The sequence below is a fragment of the Salvelinus alpinus genome, chromosome 22 (genome assembly GCF_045679555.1).
Source record: "Salvelinus alpinus chromosome 22, SLU_Salpinus.1, whole genome shotgun sequence".
Lineage (NCBI taxonomy): Eukaryota > Metazoa > Chordata > Actinopteri > Salmoniformes > Salmonidae > Salvelinus > Salvelinus alpinus.
Window position 1 is genome coordinate 33,751,688 of NC_092107.1, and position 21,896 is coordinate 33,773,583.

Genomic DNA, 21,896 nt, shown 5'->3' on the forward strand with positions numbered 1-21,896 from the left:
CCCTATGCAGTCAATTACTGCTGGATAACAAACTCATAGATATAACTCCTCTGTTATATATAAAATAGGCTAGGTCTATTCCATGTTAAGTCAGATACTATCAAATTCAATCCCAACATGTTAAGGATAACTTCACACTTTTCTTTCAGACTCAAATGTACAATCTCTTGTACCTCACTGAAGGACACATCAATAGCACCAGTCGCTCAATGTAAATATCTGCATAGCACCACAGAGACAATGACCAAGGAGACAGCACACAAATGAGTTTCCTAAAACCACTCCTCATCCAAAGCAAGTCAGACCTTGGGCAACAGGGACATACAGTACACTTAGGGGACATGTGCTGTTCAGTGTTCCTAGAGGATGCCAGGTGACTACTGCTCCATCTGCATTACTGCACATGTATAAAAGGTACACAATGCCAGCAAATAGACTAGAGCAAGGGTATTCAACTCTTACCCTACAAGGTCCAGAGCCTGCTGGTTTTCTGTTTTACCCGAATTAGTTGCACCCACCTGGTGTCCCAGGCCTAAAGCAGTCCCTGAGTAGAGGGGAACAGTGTGGAAAAAAGCAGTGGAACTGGCTTCGAGGTATAGAATAGTTTGAGGGGACTAGAACAACAAACAAGTCTTTCAGTTTTCTTTATTAACTGAAAAGGCTCATTGTCAAACATTATAAGGCACATATTTTCCTCATCTGCACAGATGTCATACTGAGCAACTCAAAAGTAAAAGTTGTCAGTAGCTTAAAAAGGTACAAAGTGTGTAGCGCTGGGATTGTACATGGAATACAGTGTCATTATGTTCTCCTGTGACATATTCACAATCTGTCCAGTACAAACACCACATTCAATCAGGACAAAATCCTGAGTTGCATTCAACTATTCGAACAGACAAGACCAATTGCTGGCATGTTAAAATACGTTTCTTTTTCTTCAAATCACACATTTGTGGATGTATACATTCTACAGACATAGCTTGGACTGCTGGCCTTTGTCATATGACCTTAATCTTAAAACACATTGCTCAACAATGCCAGTAGATTAATTAAGTCACACTTCCTCAACCTTTCGCCTGATTAAAACACCCCCAGGTCAAACTTTGCAAGCTATGCCCTAAAAGTCCTTTTGTAAACAGGAAATTGAAACTCTTTAAGACAGCACCAGAGCAAAAATGAATCCTACCGTCGTTACAGAGCAATTGATAGACATGTAATGCAGTGTTTCCCAACCCTGGTCCTCCAGTACCCCCAACAGCACACTTTTGTTGTTGCCCTGGTCAAACCCACCTCATTCAGCTCATTGAGGCTTGATGATCAGTTGCATCAGGTGTGTTTGTCCAGGGTTACAATAAAAATGTGTACTGTTGGGGGTACTCGAAGACCAGGGTTGGCGAACACTGATGTAATGGATATAAGTTCCACCCTTGAGCCAACATGGCTGCCTTAGTTGCCACACATCTTCAGCCATCAAAAGGCACCTATGAAGCCACTACCGTAATACTTCATTAAATCTGAATGTTTTGCAGCTCAATTATCTCGTGGCAAAACAGCACTTGGGAGGAAGCATCAATTAAGACAAATGGCAGGTCCCTGAGGACCACATAGACAGATTGATATGAGAGAAAGAGGGACGAGAGCGAAAAGGTGGAATGGGGTGAGGATGGGATGAGTGACCAGAAAATGTCTATATGCATGTTAAGCTGGCAGTCAGGGGGAGGGGTGGTTGGGGTCATCCTTTGGGTGCAGCAAGTCTCTGGGTAAATTGGGACCCAGTCCATGGTGGCAGGGCAGGGGCATGCATCCCAATTGGGGCCCAGCCATCTTAGAGCCGGTCCCTACCCTTCCCCTTGGCCCAGATCTATTAGATATTGCTCCTATGGTGGAATTACTACTACACTGCTCAGGGCTCTCCAACGCTGTTCCTGGAGAGCTACCATCCTGTAGGTTTAAGTTCTCCAGGAACAGGTGGAATGAAGACCTACAGGACGGTAGCTCTCCAGGAACAGCGTTCGAGGACCCTCACACTGCTTATACCTATTAAGAACCTACAGACATACTAACATTGAGGGGTTAGGGCCAAGGTGAGGGGTTAAGCCAAGGTGAGGGGTGTGGAACTGGTCACTACTCTATGGCTCTGGGCATGGTGGCCACGTAGACAAAGACTACGATGAGCAGCACCACCACAGCCAGCGTGGGTAGAACCACTGTGGCCACCTGCGACCGGGCCTCCTGCATGGCCGCCTTACGCTCCTTCTTGTCCCTGGACGTCTCCTTCTTGGGCTTCCCCTTCAGCTGCCTCATGGTGGTTCCCTCCCTGGGTGGACACACTGCAGCACTCAGCTAGGCTCTGCCAAATCTATCAGACAACACCTGCAGGTGCAGTGACTGCCACCACAGTTCTGGAGGTGCAGTCGGTGGCAGTCCACTTGCTTGCCAACACCACTGGCACGCACCTGTGAGCAGGAGGAGAACATGCATTAATGAACATGTTGTTTTCTATCAGACAGTCTGTCAATCACACTATGAACTAATAATGGGGTTGGTTACTATACTTAACTAAATCAGGCTAGGACTATGTATTAAGATTAATTTATTGCCATCTTGGGTTAAGTCTGACTTGGACTTAAGTGAGACAAGAGAACTACATATCTATATTACACAGTTAGCCAAATCCACAAAAGTGGTCAAAATGACCACTCCTAAAAATGCTACTAATTGACCATTATACAGTTCATCCTTCTGTGCCCCGCCCAGCACGTCTAACACGTCGGTCACACCGACAGTTATTGCACAAAATAGTACTACCTAAAATAGTGCTACCATTTCTGTCAAGCCATCTACACATACAGTTTGATATGCGCCACACTGAAGGCACTGCAACTGCCTCCGCAATGCAATGCTGCAAGTCAAACGCAGCATTTCATTGGAAATTAATGTAATTCTGGCGTACCAAAATGCAATGTGATCGAAGCGTAATGGCAACGCTTTCACGCAAGATCTCAGAAGAGAAATGACACCCGTCGCTATGGCAACCACACACAGGGCAGCAGAACTGCTGCACATTGTTGTTGTTGTTACTTAACGTACAAAAAAAAAAAGGGTCACTTCAGACATCTTGGATGCTGCAGTCCAGGCTACATAAAGTGATGCAGTGTAAATTTCCTCATTGTATAGGCAAGGCCTTCATGTCATATTCTCCTTTAGATAATATACTGTGGATTCTGGGAGACTGGTGAAGGCCAAGGCCCATTCTCAATATTCTGCAGTGTTGTAGTGCCTGAAACATTCTAGGAGGTTGCTGCAGACAACCTCCATCGGACTCCTTTGGGATGAATTGGAACACCGACTGCGAGCCAGGCCTAATCATCCAACATCAGTGCCCGACCTCACTAATGCTCCTGTGGCTGAATGGAAGCAAGTCGCCGGAACAATGTCCCAACATCTAGTGAACCGCATTTCCCAAAAGAGAGGAGTAGTAAGAGGGGTAGCAAGAGGGGGGCAACTCCATATGAATGCCCATGATTTTGGAGTGAGATGTTCGACGAGCAGGTGTCCACATACTTTTGGTCATGTAGTGTATGTGTAACAGGTAGATACCAAACCACCTGGTGTTCAGCAAGATATAAAGCTTAATTTACAGCGGTTGTCCACACGGGTAGATAATATGTGCACAGCATGTTGTTAATATGAAGCCACTTAGTTACCACTTATGTTCATGTAGACCGTAAGTATTTAGCTAGTTCGCCTTGTCTTTGGTTCTCGACGAGAAAGGTCCACAAGTAGTCGACAGGAATGCCACCATAAAAAAGTGTAATGTCACGTAATTAGTTGATAGTTTTCCCCCTTACCTTCCTCGTAGTTCAACAACTCCTCTACATGTGACCGACTAATATAGGCGATAATGTAATAATTCATCGTCAGCGTATATTTCACAAATCATTAGCCTGATAGCAACTAACTACGTTAAGAACTTCAACGCCGAAAACATGGTTTCGATTTTCGTGTAGCCTAACGGTAGCTAACTAGCTTATCCCCTAATGTTAGCTAGCTGGAATCCTGTAGCCAGCCATAACGTTATTGACGTTGGCTCATACTTGCTCCACCTCTCCCAGTCGAAAATATAACGAGATTGCTAGCCAAGTAGCGTTACTTCAAGATACTTTTACTTACCTACTCAATTAACAATATCCACGTGTCAATGTTTTGTTTTCACAAAAGAAAGGAAAATAACATCCACCTTGAATTTGTAACGTTATGCACTTCGGTTTTGCCCGTGTGATCTCGTCCAGTTTCACCAGGCTTCTGTTGCTCTGCTACTCACTCCGCAGACTGCCCCTTGTACCTATGTCTATTGCCGCGTTCTTTACTGGTCGGGACTGGGAAACTCGGACATTTCCGACTTGCTATAACTGCTTAAACGCGACACGTGTATACAGCAACTACAACCAGTTAGCAAGTCTGAAGTTTCCTAGTTCTGACTAGCAAGTGAACGCGGCATGTGCTCTGAACTCGGGCGATTACGTGGCAAACTGCAATAGAGCTCAGACAGAGGATGAGGCTAAATAGACTCACCAGTGCGCCCTATAGGGCAGGAGCGACATAGAAACTGTAGTACATATATGTTTTCCTGTTTCGCACCTCTAGATGGGGTTAAATGTCCAGTGTTACTAAGCAAAAGTTAGATTAATAAAATGGCGCGAACACTTCGCGTTCTTAGGAAACTATGCAGTATTTTTTTTTAATGTATTGCAACGACCCTGGGTTTATAATCACGGAAATCGACCCTGCAGCACGAGCATGCTTTTCCGGCACAGTCGATAGCGCGCCGGACTTCGGGCTAGAAGGTCGAGGGTTCGAGACCTGCTCCCTGCCTGTTTCATTACAGTATTATTTCTTACATTGTTACCCCATGAATTCTTAAGTCTTATTACATACAGCCGGGAAGAACTACTGGATATAAGAGCAACGTCAATTTACCAACATTGCGACCAGGAATATGACTTTCCCCAAGCAGATCCTCTCTTCGGACCACCACCCAGGACAATGGATCTAATCCCAGCAGCTGACCGAAAACAACAGTGACGCAGAAGAGGCAGACTGAGCGGTCTTCTGGTCAGGCTTCGAAAACGGGCACATCGCTCTACACTCCCAAGTATACTACTCGCCAATGTCCAGTCTCTTGACATCTGAGATTGTAACATTGTTTGTTTCACGGAAACATGGCTCTCTCGGGATATGTTGTCGGAATCGGTTCAGCCACCGGGCTTCTCCATGCATCGCGCCGACAGAGATAAACACCTCTCTGGGAAGAGGAAGAGGAAGGGGTGTATGCTTTATGATTAACAACTCTTGGTGTAATCATAACAACATACAGGAACTCAAGTCCTTCTGCTCACCCGACCTAGAATTCCTTACAATCAAATGTCGGCCATTCTACCTACCAAGAGAATTCTCCTCAGTTATTAGTCACAGCTGTGTACACCCCCACCCTCCCCTCCCTCAAGCGATCACCAAGACGGCCCTCAAGGAACTTCACTCGACTCTATGTAAACTGGAAACGATATATCCGGAGGCTGCATTTATTGTAGCTGGGGAATTTAACAAAGCAAATTTGAGAACAATGCTACCTACATTTTATCAGCTAATTGATTGTATGTGTAGAAAAGGCCCATGGAGTTGGTGGAATAATCCTTTAATTCATGGCCACTTGCTCAGCTGGGCCAGAGCGCTTTAATTAGGTCAGGTGGCAATGACCGACAGATCTCATCCCCATAAAAGGAGGAAAACGCCATCGCCTGATCTCGCTGCTTAACTCCGTCTGCTCCAGAAGTTCTGTGCGTCCATGAATCCACGTAAGTCCACCGACTCTGTTACCTTTCATCTGAACTATCTGTTGCGATCGGGAGTGTGGGCCATCAGTTATTGTTTATAGTTATTACCGCGCAGCTTGGAGGGCATGCTTCAAACATATTGTGTAATGTGAATTGTCAAGGATCACGGCCCTACGGATCCTCATAGGCCAATTATGCAATCGATATGGTTAACATGTAATGAAATTAATTACATGTACACATGAAGACAATTGAAAGGGTGAAATGAGAAACGTCATTGTTTGCTAACTGATCGACTTTGATATCAAACTAATTGGGATTATAGATTGAATCACCATTCACGGTTTGTATTCTTTCATGATTTATGATAAATAGTTACGAGCCTAAATGACTCACGGATGATTACTATTGACTTCTTAATGAACTGGATTGTTGAATTCCATAATTATGTTAATCATGAATGCTTGTTATGATTTGATCTTTGTGATTATGAATTTGATTGGATACATGGTTTTGTTTCCTTTGTTATGCAGCACAGGCTTCTCAGTAAATATACCACTTTATGGTTAAAGGAATTCCTGCCTCAGTCTCATCCATTCCTCTGTCACCTGACACGTGACCACTTGTTCACCTTCACTGTCAGTCATCCTACCTGTCCAGCTACCCACACAGATTCCACTAATCTTTCAGTATGACACGTAGGGCTAATACTCTCGACCCCTACTACTCTAACTTCCGCAATGCATACAAAGCCCTCCCTTTGGAAAATCCGACCACGACGCCATCTTGCTCGTCCCGGCTTATAGGCAGAAACTCAAACAGGATGTACCAGTGACGAGAACCATTCGACGCTGGCCTGACCAATCGGAAGCCACTCTCCAAGATTGTTTTGATCACGCGGACTGGAATATGTTCCGATCAGCCTCAGAGGACAATATTGACCTATACACTGACTTGGTGAGTGCGTTTTATAAATAAGTGTATTGGAGACGTTGTACCCACTGTGACCATTAAAACCTACCCTAACCAGAAACCGTGGATGGATGGTGGCATTCACGTAAAACTGAAACTGAGATCCACTGCAAAAGAGAGGTCTGGAGATATGGCTGAATATAAACAGTGTAGTTATTCGCTCTGCAAGGTAATCAAACAAGCAAAATGCCGGTACAGGGACAAGGTGGAGTTGTAATTCAACGGCTCAGACATGAGACGTATGTGGCAGGGTCTACAGGTAATCACAGACTACGAAAACAAACACAGCCACGTCACGGACACCGACGTCACGCTTCCAGACAAACTAAACACCTTCTTTGTCCGCTTTGAGGATAATACAGTGCCACCGTCGCGGAACGCTAACAAAGACTGCGGCCCCCCCTCTCCTTCTCAGTGGCTGACATGAGTAAAACATTTAAACATGTTAGCCCACGCAAAGCTGCAAGCCCAGATGGCATCCTTAGTCGCTTCCTCAGAGCATGCGCAGACCAGCTGGCTGGTGTGTTTACAGACATATTTAATCACTCCCTATCCCAGTCTGTTGCCTCCACATGCTTCAAGATGGCTACCATTGTTCCTGTACCCGAGAAGGCAAAGATAACTGAGCTAAATGACTACCGCCCCAAGCACTCACTTCTGTCATCATGAAGTGCTTTGAGAGGCTAATCAAGGATCATATCACCACCACTTTACCGGCCACCCTAGATCCACTTCAGTTTGTATACCGCCCCAACCGGTCCACAGATGACGCAATCGCCATCACACTGCACACTGCCCTATCCCATCTGGACAAAAATTATACCTATGTAAGAATGCTGTTCATTGACTACAGCTCAGCATTCAACACCATAGTACCCTCCAAGCTCATCATCAAGCTGGAGGTCCTGGGTCTCAACCCCTCCCTGTGCAACTGGGTCCTGGGCTTTCTGAAGGGCTGCCCCCAGGTGGTGAAGGTAGGAAACAACCTCTCCACTTCGCTGACCCTCAACACTGGGGCCCCACAAGGGTGTGTGCTTAGCCCTCTCCTGTACTCCCTGTTCACCCATGACTGCGTGGCCCCGCATGCCTCCAACTCAATCATCAAGTTTGCAGACTACACAACAGTAGCAGGCCTGATAACCAACAATGATGAGACAGCCTACAGGGAGGTGATGGCCCTGGTGGAGTGGTGCCAAGAAAATAACCTCAACGTCAACAAAACCAAGGAGCTGATCGTGGACTAAAGGCAAAAGCAGAGGGAGCATGCCCCGATCGACAGGACCGCAGAGGAGAAGGTGAAAAGCTTTGAGTTCCTCAGTATATACATCACTGACAATCTGAAATGGTGCACACAGTGTGGTGAAGAAAACGCAACAACGCCTCTTCAACTTCAGGAGGCTGAAGAAATTCAGCTTGGCCCTCAAGACCCCCACAAACCTTTACAGATGCACAACAGAGCATCCTGTCGGGCTGTATCACCGCCTGGTATGGCATCTGCATCGCCCGCAACCGCAGGGCTCTCCAGAGGGTAGTGCGGTCTGCCCAACGCACACTGCCTGCCTTTCAGGACACCTACGGCACCAGATGTCACAGGAAGGCCAAAAAGATCATCAAGGACATCAACCACCCGAATCACGGCCTGTTCACCCCGTTATCATCCAGAAGGCGAGGTCAGTACAGGTGCATCAAAGCTGGGACAGAGACTGAAAAACATCTATCTTAACCCTGCACCTTAGAGGCTGCTGCACTGTATACATGGACATGGAATCACTGGTCACTTTAATAATGGACCACTAGTCACTTTATTCATGTTTACATACGGCTTCACTCATTTCATATGAAATATATTGTATTCTATTCATTCTACTGTATTTTAGTCAATGCCACTCCGACATTGCACATCCTAATATTTATATATTTCTTAATTCCATTACTTTACTTTTAGACGTGTGTATTGTGAATTGTTAGATATTACTGCACTGTTGGAACTAGGAACACAAGCATTTCGCTACACCCACAGTAACATCTGCTAAATATGTATAAATATACAATAAAATGTGATTGAGACATGCAGCGAGGGAATGGCTGGAGCGACACATTCACTGTAGTACAGAGATGTTCTCCTGTCTTGTGCCTGTAGATGGGGTAAAAGGTCCAGCGTTACTAAGCAACAAGTAGGAATGGTTGGTGAGCTTCTCAGGATACGGTAAAGGAACTGGGTAGTAAACATAGTATATGTCTGTGAATAATTCTGCCTTCAAGTATCATAACACACTGACCTATATTCAACGTGGTCTTCTAGCCTCCCTACTCTTCTTCATCAGGAGTTACCGAACACTACTGGAGAGCTACTGGAGGTTCAGGTTTCTGTTCCAGCCCAGATTAAACCCCTTAGAGCAGGGCGGAAACAAAAGCCTGCACACCCAGTGGCTCTCCAGGAGGGGTTGGCCACTCCTGATCTAGGTTCCATGAAGAAGGAACAGAGGTTGGTGTCATTAATAAAATAGATAAAATTACCAATAAAGATATAGAATATCATTGAGTTCCATGCAGAAGGAACAGAGTGGAGTCATTAATAAAATAGATGAAATGACCAATCAACATGTAGAATATCATTGATTTTATCATATGATTTAAGTACAGTGGTAAAATATGAGGAAATACATGAATATAGACAGTGTTACATGATCACACAGTAAAGGCACTCATCTTGCTTTCCATTTTACCAAGCATTTTGGTTAGTGATGACAAGTACTGTTAACACATTGTTTCCAGTAGGCTTTATGGAATTGATAACCAAAGCAAAGTCTAACAAGTATAGCTGTATATGTAATACATAGATTCATGTTGATATGTTAATAACAACCAATACATTGAGATACATAAGTGCCCCTACATTAAATGACAGTAGGCTAATATAGGTAAGAGGTTGATAATTAGGCTTGTTCAGACCAGTACAGTAGCTAGTTCCACCATGTTGCTTTGAGGAGGGGACCAGGAGCAGGTGGGTTTGCATGTATATCTTACCCCAGGTAGAGTAGCAGGAATGTGGGGGACAGCCAGGGTGAACGTCTCAGAATCCCAGGGTTTCTTTCTGCACCTGGCAACCCAGAAGGGTGTTCCCAGCCTGGACACACTCGGACACACTGGCTGCTGAAACACACATTACCAGGACAGGGATCATTATACTGTGGCATTATGGGGACAAGGGTGGACAAAATGCATCTTCAAACACTTGTTAGAAGACAAAATACCACAAACATTGTATTGTGAATGATTATACTCAAAATACAAATATTTGTAATTTAAGTAATACAGTGGATCCCAACCAGGAAATTGCTTTCACCTAAACAATTTATTTCCAATCAGGTGAGACGAAGGCCAAGAGTTTAGATGCCAGGTCTATGAGAGTGAGCTATAGCTACCTTTCTGAGCCTGGATCCATGATACTGCCTTCATGGCCAGAAACTGCCACTCCTCCTGAGCCTCCATCTTGAACCCATAGAGCCATACCAGGGCTAGAACCGTGGCCCACACCTCCTGGTCCACCTGAGTGAGTGAGAGAGAGAGAGACCGCGAGAGAGACAGAACCACACACAAAGACAGATGGAGTGAGAGAGTAAAGGAAAGAGAAAGAGAGATGATGAGAAAGCGAGGAAGGAGGCAGAAGATAAGGATACTGAATCATGGGAATCATGGTGAGATTCAGTTCAATGGTCATCATGCCTTTGTCCAGAGCTGATGGCCTTTCTACAGAGCATACATGCAGATACTCTGTGTGAGTGCAGAGTCTTGCAGCACGCTCATATTGCTGAGTCTCAGTTTATTTCTGTGGACCTACCGGTGCAGGCTTTGGCTTGGCCACCTCCTCCTCAGTCTTCCCCAGCACCTCAGCCAACGCTGCCTCCAGGACCCAGGAACCAGAGGCCTTCTGGAGGGAGATCAGCTGGAGGAGAGGGTCCATTGCAGGATCAGAGGCTGGGGCTGGACAGTCAGAGTCTGATGGGTCAACAAATGGTCAGAATGGTTACAACTGATCGAAACGGTTACATACCTAATACCTTAACTGTTCTATTATAGCACCAGTGGCTAACTGGGTCACCCTAACCCTATGTCACGCCCTGACCGTAGAGAGCTTTTTATGTCTCTATTTTGGTTTGGTCAGGGTGTGGTTCTCAATCAGAGGCAGCTGTCTATCGTTGTCTCTGATTGAGAACCATACTTAGGTAGCTTTTTCCCACATGGTTTTTGTGGGTAGTTGATCTTCTGTTTAGTGTTTTGCACCTGACAGGACTGTTTCAGTTTCGGTTATTCACTTTGTTGTTTTTGTTTAGTGTTCAGTTTAAATAAAAAGTAATGAACACTTACCACGCTGCACTTTCGTCCCATTCCTCTTCCTCGGACGACGAAAACCCATATACCCTAAAAACAGTGCTAAAGTCCTTATACTGGGCTTAAGTAATACAATCACAATAAATAGATACGCTTTGGGGAGTATCAAACTGTGTTACAATTCCCATGTGAATAACAGGTACTTGAAATGAGGTTAACACAGACATGAACCTTTAAAATTACCTCTGTAGTTTATGTCAGAGTCTGATACATCATCACCAGAGTCTGATGGGACAACAAATGGTCAGAATAGTTACAAATGACCGAAACGGTCACATACCTAGTACCTTAACTGTTCCGTTATAGCACCAGTGGTTAACTGGGTCACCCTAACCCTAACTGTAAAAACAGTGGTAAAGTCCTTGTGCTGTAAAGTACCACAGACCTTTTCCCAGTAAAGCTCCCTTTAGACCCCTGTACATCCTCTGGTGCATAGCCATACTACCCTGCATCCTCCCTGGCATAGCCGAGCTACGCAGCAAGGACATGGTCCTGGATCTCTGACACAACACTGAGAAAGAAGGAAAAAAACAACACACAGGTCACTGGGTACAAACGTATAGGAACACACACAGAACACATTTATGAATTAGCTCGCACCTATAACACATTCCACACTATACATCAAATCTGAATTAAATCATTTCTTTGCACAGCCGCTGTCACACACACACACTCACTCACTCACTTGGCGTGGGGACTTGTCTGCGTAGCATCGGTCCTTGCACAGCCTCTCCATCTACTTTGTGGACAGCGATGAAGGCAGTAAAGGCACTGCTCACTCCTGATTGAACACTGAGCTCTACCACCTTCTCTTTCACTCCCTTCTTCTCCCCATCCCCCTGTCTCTCTTCCATCTCCAGGAAGCGGATCAGGGTTCGAGCCCCCAGCCTGTGGACGGTCAGTCTGGAGAGGAGGGATAGAGAGATTAAGATGGTGGAGTGGGGGAGAGGAGGGATAGAGAGATTAAGATGTTGGAGTGGGGGAGAGGAGGGATAGAGAGATTAAGATGTTGGGGTGAGGGAGAGGAGGGATAGAGAGGTATAGATGGTGGGGTGAGGGAGAGGAGGGATAGAGAGATTAAGATGTTGGAGTGGGGGAGAGGAGGGATAGAGAGGTATAGATGGTGGGGTGAGGGAGAGGAGGGATAGAGAGGTATAGATGGTGGGGTGAGGGAGAGGAGGGATAGAGAGGTATAGATGGTGGGGTGAGGGAGAGGAGGGATAGAGAGGTATAGATGGTGGGGTGAGGGAGAGGAGGGATGGAGAGATTAAGATGTTGGAGTGGGGGAGAGGAGGGATAGAGAGATTAAGATGTTGGAGTGGGGGAGAGCAGGGATAGAGAGGTATAGATGGTGGGGTGAAGGAGAGGAGGGATAGAGAGATTAAGATGGAGTGGGGGAGAGGAGGGATAGAGAGGTATAGATGGTGGGGTGAAGGAGAGGAGGGATAGAGAGATTAAGATGGAGTGGGGGAGAGGAGGGATAGAGAGATTAAGATGGAGTGGGGAAGAGGAGGGATAGAGAGGTATAGATGGTGGGGTGAGGGAGAGGAGGGATAGAGAGATTAAGATGGAGTGGGGGAGAGGAGGGATAGAGAGATTAAGATGGAGTGGGGGAGAGGAGGGATGGAGAGGTATAGATGGTGGGGTGAAGGAGATGAGGGATAGAGAGATTAAGATGTTGGAGTGGGGGAGAGGAGGGATAGAGAGATTAAGATGTTGGAGTGGGGGAGAGGAGGGATAGAGAGATTAAGATGTTGGAGTGGGGGAGAGGAGGGATAGAGAGCTTAAGAGAGGAGGGTTGATGATGGGATGGGGGTATCAAATCATACTACATAGCTGAAATGCATTAGTAGTGCTGGCACTGTTTCTGTTAATGGAGGGTCATGGCAGTCTTGTCTGTAAGTGGTGGCACATTCCCTTAATGTATCTGACCAAGGCCTGCACACTGTAAATAGTATAAACAGTGTTGTTTTTACCCAGTGTCCTCTGTAGGCTTGAGACTGAAGCTCAGCTGGTTCTCAACAGGCTGCTCAGCCAGGCTGTACTTCACTGTCACTGAGCCCTCTGTGTCCCCTGAGCTCTGAGATAAGGAGATAGAGAAAGACAGAGAGGCAGAACGATATAGAGAGAAAACAAGGAAATATGGGGTTGAGTGAAACACGTGGACCGTGACCAAACAAATAGTTATGACCTTTCCAGTGCCCTTTGAACATTGACATACTGTATGTTAAACAATATTAACACTCATAACAGGAGAAGGCAGAGCCCTCACCTTCCCAGTGAGCTGGGCATACAGCAGTGCCCTTTGACCCTGGAAGAGCACTCTGATTGGTGGAGACAGAGGGGTGACAGACACCCCCTTTGGGACATTCCACTTGACTGAGATGTCCACCACAGCCGGCTGCAGGGCAAACCGGAGGGACTGCATCACCTGAGGGAGGGAGGGAGGGAGGGAGGGGAAGAGGGAGAGAGAAGAAGCGGTAGAGAGAACAAGGCAGGTGATGAAAACATTTCTAACCAACACAGCCCTCTTTACGTATGCACACACACACTTTCCCACCCTCTTACCCTCTCACCCTCTCACTCTCTTACTTTGGGCTGCATCCTGTCCTGTCCTGTGATAAACTGTGCGTGCCCTCCGCCCTGCTTGGCCACCCCAGAGATGAGAGCAGAGCTGGCCCCCTCTCCAATCCCAAAGGAGAAGCACCTAGCAGGGGCACACCCAGGAAACAGTATTATTGTTGTTGTCAAATACCAAAATAAGGCTATCAAACAAATCACTGGTATCATTTTCTTGTGCTTGTGGACTGACTGAATTAAAACATAACTGTACAGGAAGAATAATCAATACAGAAGCTTTTGTTTTCTCACAGGGGTGAAAAACCCCTAACCTACATAATCTCCCACACTGCCGCCCACATCCAGGTTGGATAGGTTTACATTAGATTAAGTTTAACAATGAATCTTTTGAGTCAAAAAGACCAGTGGTTAGAACTTTGTAAACAAAGATTCCACTGGCTTTATTTTCCAGACAGGTGCAATGGCCTCTGTAACAAAGTCTATTGAAACCAGTTAGGGACAGTTCCCAATGTTTGAAAATATTTTCACATGACCATCCCCTTTTATATTTTTCCACATGTACACATTTTCAGTATTAATGCAAAAAGAATGATTTCCACCACAAATACCAGTAGCGACCCTCTGTTTCTAAAGGTGGATATCATCTTTACTACTGCAGCATGTTTTGTGGCACAGTGGATGCCACGCAGGGCTACGGGCCAGAAAGGTGAGCTGCGCTCCCTCTCCCTGCCCGTCTCATTACACTACGATCAGAGCCGGCTGCAGACAATGATCAGCAAGGGGAAATCTGATTATTGCACGCAGCTTGGAAGGGACATTGCTCACAACCCTCCCCTGCGCCCAATAAAAACACCACTACCCTCCCCTGCGCCCAATAAAAACACCACTACCCTCCCCTGCGCCCAATAAAAACACCACTACCCTCCCCTGCGCCCAATAAAAACACCACTACCCTCCCCTGCGCCCAATAAAAACACCACTACCCTCCCCTGCGCCCAATAAAAACACCACTACCCTCCCCTGCGCCCAATAAAAACACCACTACCCTCCCCTGCGCCCAATAAAAACACCACTACCCTCCCCTGCGCCCAATAAAAACACCACTACCCTTCCCTGCGCCCAATAAAAACACCACTACCCTCCCGTGCGCCCAATAAAAACACCACTACCCTCCCGTGCGCCCAATAAAAACACCACTACCCTCCCCTGCGCCCAATAAAAACACCACTACCCTCCCGTGCGCCCAATAAAAACACCACTACCCTCCCGTGCGCCCAATAAAAACACCACTACCCTCCCGTGCGCCCAATAAAAACACCACTACCCTCCCGTGCGCCCAATAAAAACACCACTACCCTCCCGTGCGCCCAATAAAAACACCACTACCCTCCCGTGCGCCCAATAAAAACACCACTACCCTCCCGTGCGCCCAATAAAAACACCACTACCCTCCCGTGCGCCTAATAAAAACACCACTACCCTCCCGTGCGCCCAATAAAAACACCACTACCCTCCCGTGCGCCCAATAAAAACACCACTACCCTCCCGTGCGCCCAATAAAAACACCACTACCCTCCCCTGCGCCCAATAAAAACACCACAACACTCCCCTGCGCCCAATAAAAACACCATTACCCTCCCCTGCGCCCAATAAAAACACAACTACCCTCCCCTGCGCCCAATAAAAACACCACAACACTCCCCTATTGTGGACAACTCCCCAATAACAGTAATTTTAGAACTGTCCCTTACCTTTCAGGTGGGAGGTAACAGAGTTAGTTAAAGCAGGGCTCCCATAGCTAGGTAATGATAGGGGAAACAGTGCTTGTGGGCCCACCTGTGAGAGCCAGCATTTGCCTTCACCAGATCCAGTACTTCCTTGGTGTTCCCCACCTCACCATCAGTGAACAAGAAGAGCTGAGGACGACAGAGAGGGTATGTTCATCATGTGTTAATGTTAAATAATGTACATGCAGCCTTGAAGTATACAGAGAATGTTTCTTCAGTAACCAAAAACACAAGTCTATTTGCTGTCCCAGTAAGAAATGCATGGTACTGTAAATACCACACACTCAAAAGATACTGTTTGGTTGGATGTAACTAAACATGCCATTGTAGTGGAGTGTAGCGGACATGAGTCAGTCATTGTCATGTGATGAGGTAGCCCCGCCTGCAAACTTCAAAAAAATAACCTGTGTGTGCGCTCACTCTTGGACTAAGACCTTGGTTGCCCCCGTGGGAGACACGTGTTACATTGGTGCCCAACATGGGGCAAGTATGGGTAGCTGCAGCCCAATATGACAACCAGAGTATGGGCGAGTGGGTGTTTCGAGAGAGGGTGTATGGAAACCGAATCAGCTAATTGGGCAGATTTGCTTCCAATTGAGATAGTTTTGCGTGGTTGATTGGGCTACAAGTCGATAGTAAGCCTGCGATTAATGCTCCTGTGTTGTGCCTGCCGACTTGAAGTGATTCCTGTTGTGTATCACGATTGTGTGGCTGGCAGTAGCTACGTGGCCATTTTGTTTTGCTTACATTATTTTATTTCAAGTAAAAAAAGCAGCCTACACATTAAATAACTAATATTGATAACCATTTACACTTCCGGTCAAAAGATTTACAACACTTACTCATTCAAGGGTTTTTCTTTGTTTTTACTATTTTCTACATTGTAGAATAATAGTGAAGACATCAAAACTATGAAAAAAACACATGGAATCCTGTAGTGTTTTATATTTTAGATTCTTCAAAGTAGCCACCCTTTGCCTTATTGACAGCTTTGCACACTCTTGGCATTCTCTCAACCAGCTTCACCTGGAATGCTTTTCCAACAGTCTTGAAGGGGTTCCCACATATGCTGAGCACTTGTTGGCTGCTTTTCCTTCACTCTGCAGGCTGACTCATCCCAAACCATCTCAATTGGGTTGAGGTCGGGTGAATGTGGAGGCCAGGTCATCTGATTCAGCACTCCATCACTCTCCTTCTTGGTCAAATAGCCCTTACACAGCTTGGAGGTGTGTTCGGTCATTGTCCTGGTTAAGTGTGCCTTGAACTCTAAATAAAATCACTGACAGTGTCACCAGCAAAGCACCCCCACACCTCCTGCATGCTTCACGGTGGGAACCACACATGCAGAGATCATCCGTTCACCTACTCTGCATCTCACAAAGACACGGCAGTTGGAACCCAAAATCTCAAATTTGGACTCAGACTAAAGGACAGGTTTTGCTCGCATGAGGTGGAGTATCTAAATGATAAGCTGTAGACCACACTATCTACCTAGAGGGTTATCTGTATTTTTCGTAGCTGTCTACATACCACCACAGACCGATGCTGGCACTAAGACTGCACTCAATGAGCTGTATTCCGCCATAAGCAAAAAGGAAAACGCAAATCCAGAGGCGGCACTCCTAGTGGCCGAGGACTTTATTGCAGGGAAACTGTTAGGAATTTTGTTAATAAATAGTTAAAACAAATTCTAGCTTTAGATAAAACTATAACTAATTGAACTCTGCATGCCTGGGGAAAAGAGATTTGTGTTGTGGGTCATAAAATAAGCAGAAAGGGTCGTTAAACTATGGGTGAACTGACCCAACTTAGCCTGAGGTGTTTAGATAAACTTTTTAGGTATTCCATTATCTTGAGTTGTCTGCTAAAGTGGTAATCAATTATAGTGAGCCTTCAGGATAAATGATTATATGGTGTTTCATGTGAGTGCCCTGTGAGGTTAGAATGAACTTTTGAACCTGTTTTCTATTTGTCAGGACAATGAGACTCATTCTGTAATCTATGACGTCATATATTGTATATAAACCTGTGTTTATGATCAAATGGGAGCGTGCTCCGAGAATAAACACTATTATCTAATTTTAATATGACTGTATCCTGTCTATTTTATGGTAATAAGTATCTTACAAATTCATATAAATAGACAGATTGAATAATTAATGAGTATATTGTAGGAATTATTTAATTCCACTAACAGAAACTTAAATCCATTTTACCAAATTTCTATCAGCATGTTAAATGTGCAACCAGAGGGGGAGAAAAACTCTAGACCACCTTTCCTCCACACACAGAGAAGCGTAACAAAGCTCTCCCTCGCCCTCCATTTGGCAAATCTGACCATCATTCTATCCTCCTGATTCCTGCTTAAAAGCTCAAATTTAAGCAGGAAGCACCAGTGACTCAGTCAATAAAAAAGTGGTCAGATGAAGCAGATGCAAAGCTACAGGACTGTTTTGCTAGCACAGACTGGAATATGTTCCAGGATTCTTCCGATGGCATTGAGGAGTATACCACATCAGTCAATGGCTTCATCAATAAGTGCATCGATGATGCCTAGTCAAAAGGAACACCTATGTGAGAATGCTATTCATTGACTACAGCTCAGCGTTCAACACTCAAAGCTCATCAATAAGCTAAAGACCCTGGGACTAAACAACTCCCTCTGCAACTGGATCCTGGACTTCCTGACAGGCCGCCCACAGGTGGTAAGGGTAGGTAACAAGACATCCGCCACGCTGATCCTCAACACAGGGGTCCCTCAGGGGTGCGTACTCAGTCCCCTCCTGTACTCCCTGTTCACTCATGACTGCACGGCCAGGCACGACTCCAACACAACAGTGGTAGGCCTGATCACAGACAATGACGAAACAGCCTATAGGGAGATCAGAGACCTGTCCGTGTGGTGCCAGGACCACAACCTCTCCCTCAATGTGATCAAGACTAAGGAGATGATTTTGGACTACAGGAAAAGGAGGACCGAACACGCCCTCATTCTCATCGATGGGGCTGCAGTGGAGCAGGTTGAGAGCTTCAAGTTCCTTGGTGTCCACATCAACAAACTAACATGGTCCAAGCACACCAAGATAGTCGTGAAGAGGGCATGACAGAACCTATTCCCCAGGAGATTGAAAAGATTTGGCATGGGTTCTCAGATCCTCAAAAAGGTTCTACAGCTGCACCATCGAGAGCATCCTGACTGGTTGCATCACTGTCTGCGACCGCAAGGCACTACAGAGGGTAGTGCGTATGGCCCTGTACATCACTGGGGCCAAGCTTCCTGCCATCCAGGATCTCTATACCAGGCATTGACAAAGACTCCAGCTACCCTAGTCATGGACTGTTCTCTCTGCTACTACATGGCAAGCGGTACCAGGGCGCCAAGTCTCGGTCCAAGAGGCTTCTAAACAGCTTCTACCCCCAAGCCTTAAGACACATGAACATCTAATCAAATGGCTACCCAGACTATTTGCATTGCCCCCCCTCTTTTACACCGCTCCTACTCTCTTATTATCTATGCATAGTCACTTTAATAACTCTAGCTACATGTATATGTTACCTCAATTATCTCGACTAACCTGTATATAGTCTTGCTATTGTTATTTTACTGCTGCTCTTTAATTACTTGTTTGTTTTATTTCTTATTCGTATTTTTTTAACTGCATTGTTGGTTAGGGGCTTGTAATTAAGTATTTCACCAGATGTATTCTGCGCATGTGACTAATACAATTATTTGATTTCCACTGGTCTAATGTCCATTGCTCGTGTTTCTTGGCCCAAGAAAGTATTTCTTATTGGTGTCCATTAGTAGTGGTTTCTTTGCAGCAATTTGATCATGAAGGCCTGATTCGGAAAACAGTTGATGTTGAAATGTGTCTGTTACTTGAACTCTGTGAAGCATTTATTTGGGTTGCAATCTGAGGAGTAGTTAACTCTAATGAACTTATCCTCTGCAGCAGAGGTAACTCTGGGTCTTCCTTTCCTGTGGTGGTCCTCATGTATACCACCCCTGGGGGGGAGGGGGGCAGTGCATCAACTGACGAAGTGCTCGGAGCAGGTGCAATTCAACAACAAGCAAACGTATAACCCCAGCTTGTCATGCAGAATTCAAAGTTGGCCTGTACAACATGCAAAAAGGTAAGGAGCCTCGGTCTAGAAATGACGGAAGGGATTAAACTAGAAAAAGAGTGCGTGGCATGTACAGTAAATTAACATCCTATGTTGTGTCTGGTAAGCCCCACAGCGGAGACGTAAAAAAACAAGAGCCCTCAGAAAGAAGGTTTTTGAACATGCCTGAACCAAGGCGCATTTGGTGGCAGCAAGCCTTGTAGACAAGGCTAAAGAGGACACCTAGGTTAACACTCAAAATAAAAATTAAAAATAGACACTACAGCCAGAGTCTTCAGAACAGCCTTAGAAGGTTAAATATCACAGCCACATGCCCGATCATGGCTTCGAGCAAGAAGTTGACTCTCAGGAGTTAAATGGACTTGACATGGGGAGAGTCATTGTGAGAGGTCTTGAAAACTCAAGGTAGGACATTTTTTTCCCTTCACCTTCACAGCATAGAACAAGAATATGTGCTTCATATTACCACAGGCAGGAGGCCTATATATTCTCATGTGTGTGTTCTGCAGTATTTTTATTTATTTAACTAGGCAAGTCAGTTAAGAACAAATTCTTATTTACAATGACGGCCTACACCGGCCAAACCCAGATGACGCTGGGCCAATTGTGCGCCGCCCTATGGGACTCCCAATCACGGCCGGTTGTAATACAGCCTGGATTCGAACCAGGGTGTCTGCAGTGCCTTAGACCGCTGCACCACTTTGGAAGCCTACATTGATTTATTTTATTGTGATATTTGTTCTGCTACATTGTCTTGAAAATGATGTAAAATGTGTGTCTGGTAAGCCCCACAGCGGAGTATGTGTGCATATGGGAGGTGTTCTGCAGTGTTGTCTAAAAATGTTGCTGTACATTGAGGTCTAGAAAATTAGGCTATAAGAAATTCGGACTTGCGTAAGCTCCGCAGCTATACTCAAGTATAGTATATACCTACCCTCAGTTTTATAACTGGAAATGTACAGTTATTTGTGTAAAACTAACATGGAAATAGGACTCAGACTCATCCTCTGGCTTCAAAACAGAAGTCCAAACTCTCATGGTATTGTAGCTCAATGTACAATATTTGTATGTTAAGAAACAAAAGACCAAACACAGCTCAATAAAAACCACCCAACCTCTAGTAGAGTTTGACACACCCGTTCCTTTCCACACGCCCACTACTTTCCTTTAGACACACCCACTCGCCCATACTCTGGTCACCATATTGGGATGCAGCTACCTCACGTGGTACGGTCTCTTGTGGGGGAGGGGGTGAATGTAGCAGACATTAGGTCATGGTCACGTGATGATGTACCCCCACCTGCGAACTTCAAAACCCTCGGCCCAAGAGGGAATTTCTTCATGATCGAAGACATTGGTTGCTCTCGTGGGAGACCCGGGTTCATATGCCAGGTGTTACATATGGAAAGGTGGGAGGAGTTAAAGGTGTTTCCGGAGGAAACTGTATGACTCACATTGTGTGTAAGGCATTTAAAAGACCGAAGAGTGAGGTGATTGGAAAAAAAGATTTAAAAAAAATCTCCACAATGATACAGTAATTGACATATTTTAAAAAACTACATTGTGGACCACTCAGAGTTTAGATATTAGGAAACAAACTTAGTCAAACGTGGTACAATGGTTCCTTTGGCGTCAACTATAATACATTACATCAACTACATTATTGGTAACAGTTATTTAAACAATAAGGCCCGAGGTGGTGTGTAACGACGCACGCGGAGTGCGTGGACACAGTCCTTAGCCGTGGTATATTGGCCATATATCACAAAGGTGCCTTATTGCTATTACAAATACATGTTATCATACCCGTGATATACAGTCTGATACCACGGCTGTCAGCCAATCATTCAGGTCTCGAACCACCCAGTTTATAATATACTATACGTCATGTATGCATAAACCAAACTAAATACAGTCAATAAAAAGGACATGCAGGCATTTATAAAGAAATGTCTCCGTTGGAGGATAAGGTGGCAGGCTTTGGCAGAGGCATTTATACTGAACAAAAATATAACATGTAAAGTGTTGGTCCCATGGTTCATGAGCTGAAATAATAGATCCCAGGAATGTTCCATTTGCACAAAAAGCTTATTGGTCTCAAATTGTGGCCAAATTTCTTTACTTCCCCTGTTAGTGAGCATTTCTCCTTTGCCAAGATAATCCATCCACCTGACAGGTGTGGCATACCAAGAAGCTGATTAAA

General features: G+C 45.3%; 1 protein-coding gene across 9 annotated transcripts in view; it reads right to left on the reverse strand.

The window, feature by feature from the left end:
• Nucleotides 1-2,300: 2,300 nt before the first annotated feature.
• LOC139549445 (von Willebrand factor A domain-containing protein 5A-like) overlaps nt 2,301-21,896 on the reverse strand; it is a 45,447-nt gene continuing 25,851 nt past the window's right edge. For 3 of the 9 annotated variants that reach the window (XM_071359954.1, XM_071359955.1, XM_071359947.1), the window contains 11 exons: nt 15,618-15,697; nt 13,794-13,908; nt 13,474-13,632; nt 13,178-13,281; nt 11,887-12,104; nt 11,584-11,709; nt 11,382-11,423; nt 11,175-11,228; nt 10,648-10,805; nt 10,232-10,355; nt 9,412-9,959 (listed from right to left, as the gene is read on the reverse strand). In XM_071359954.1, coding sequence (XP_071216055.1) covers nt 9,880-9,959; nt 10,232-10,355; nt 10,648-10,805; nt 11,175-11,228; nt 11,382-11,423; nt 11,584-11,709; nt 11,887-12,104; nt 13,178-13,281; nt 13,474-13,632; nt 13,794-13,908; nt 15,618-15,697 — 1,260 coding nt within the window. In that variant the 3' untranslated portion in view covers nt 9,412-9,879. Of the gene's footprint in view, nt 2,457-8,784; nt 8,941-9,411; nt 9,960-10,231; nt 10,356-10,647; nt 10,806-11,174; nt 11,229-11,381; nt 11,424-11,583; nt 11,710-11,886; nt 12,105-13,177; nt 13,282-13,473; nt 13,633-13,793; nt 13,909-15,617; nt 15,698-21,896 lie in introns of those variants that run through there. The other 6 variants (XM_071359949.1, XM_071359951.1, XM_071359948.1 and 3 more) reach the window with 6 other exon arrangements.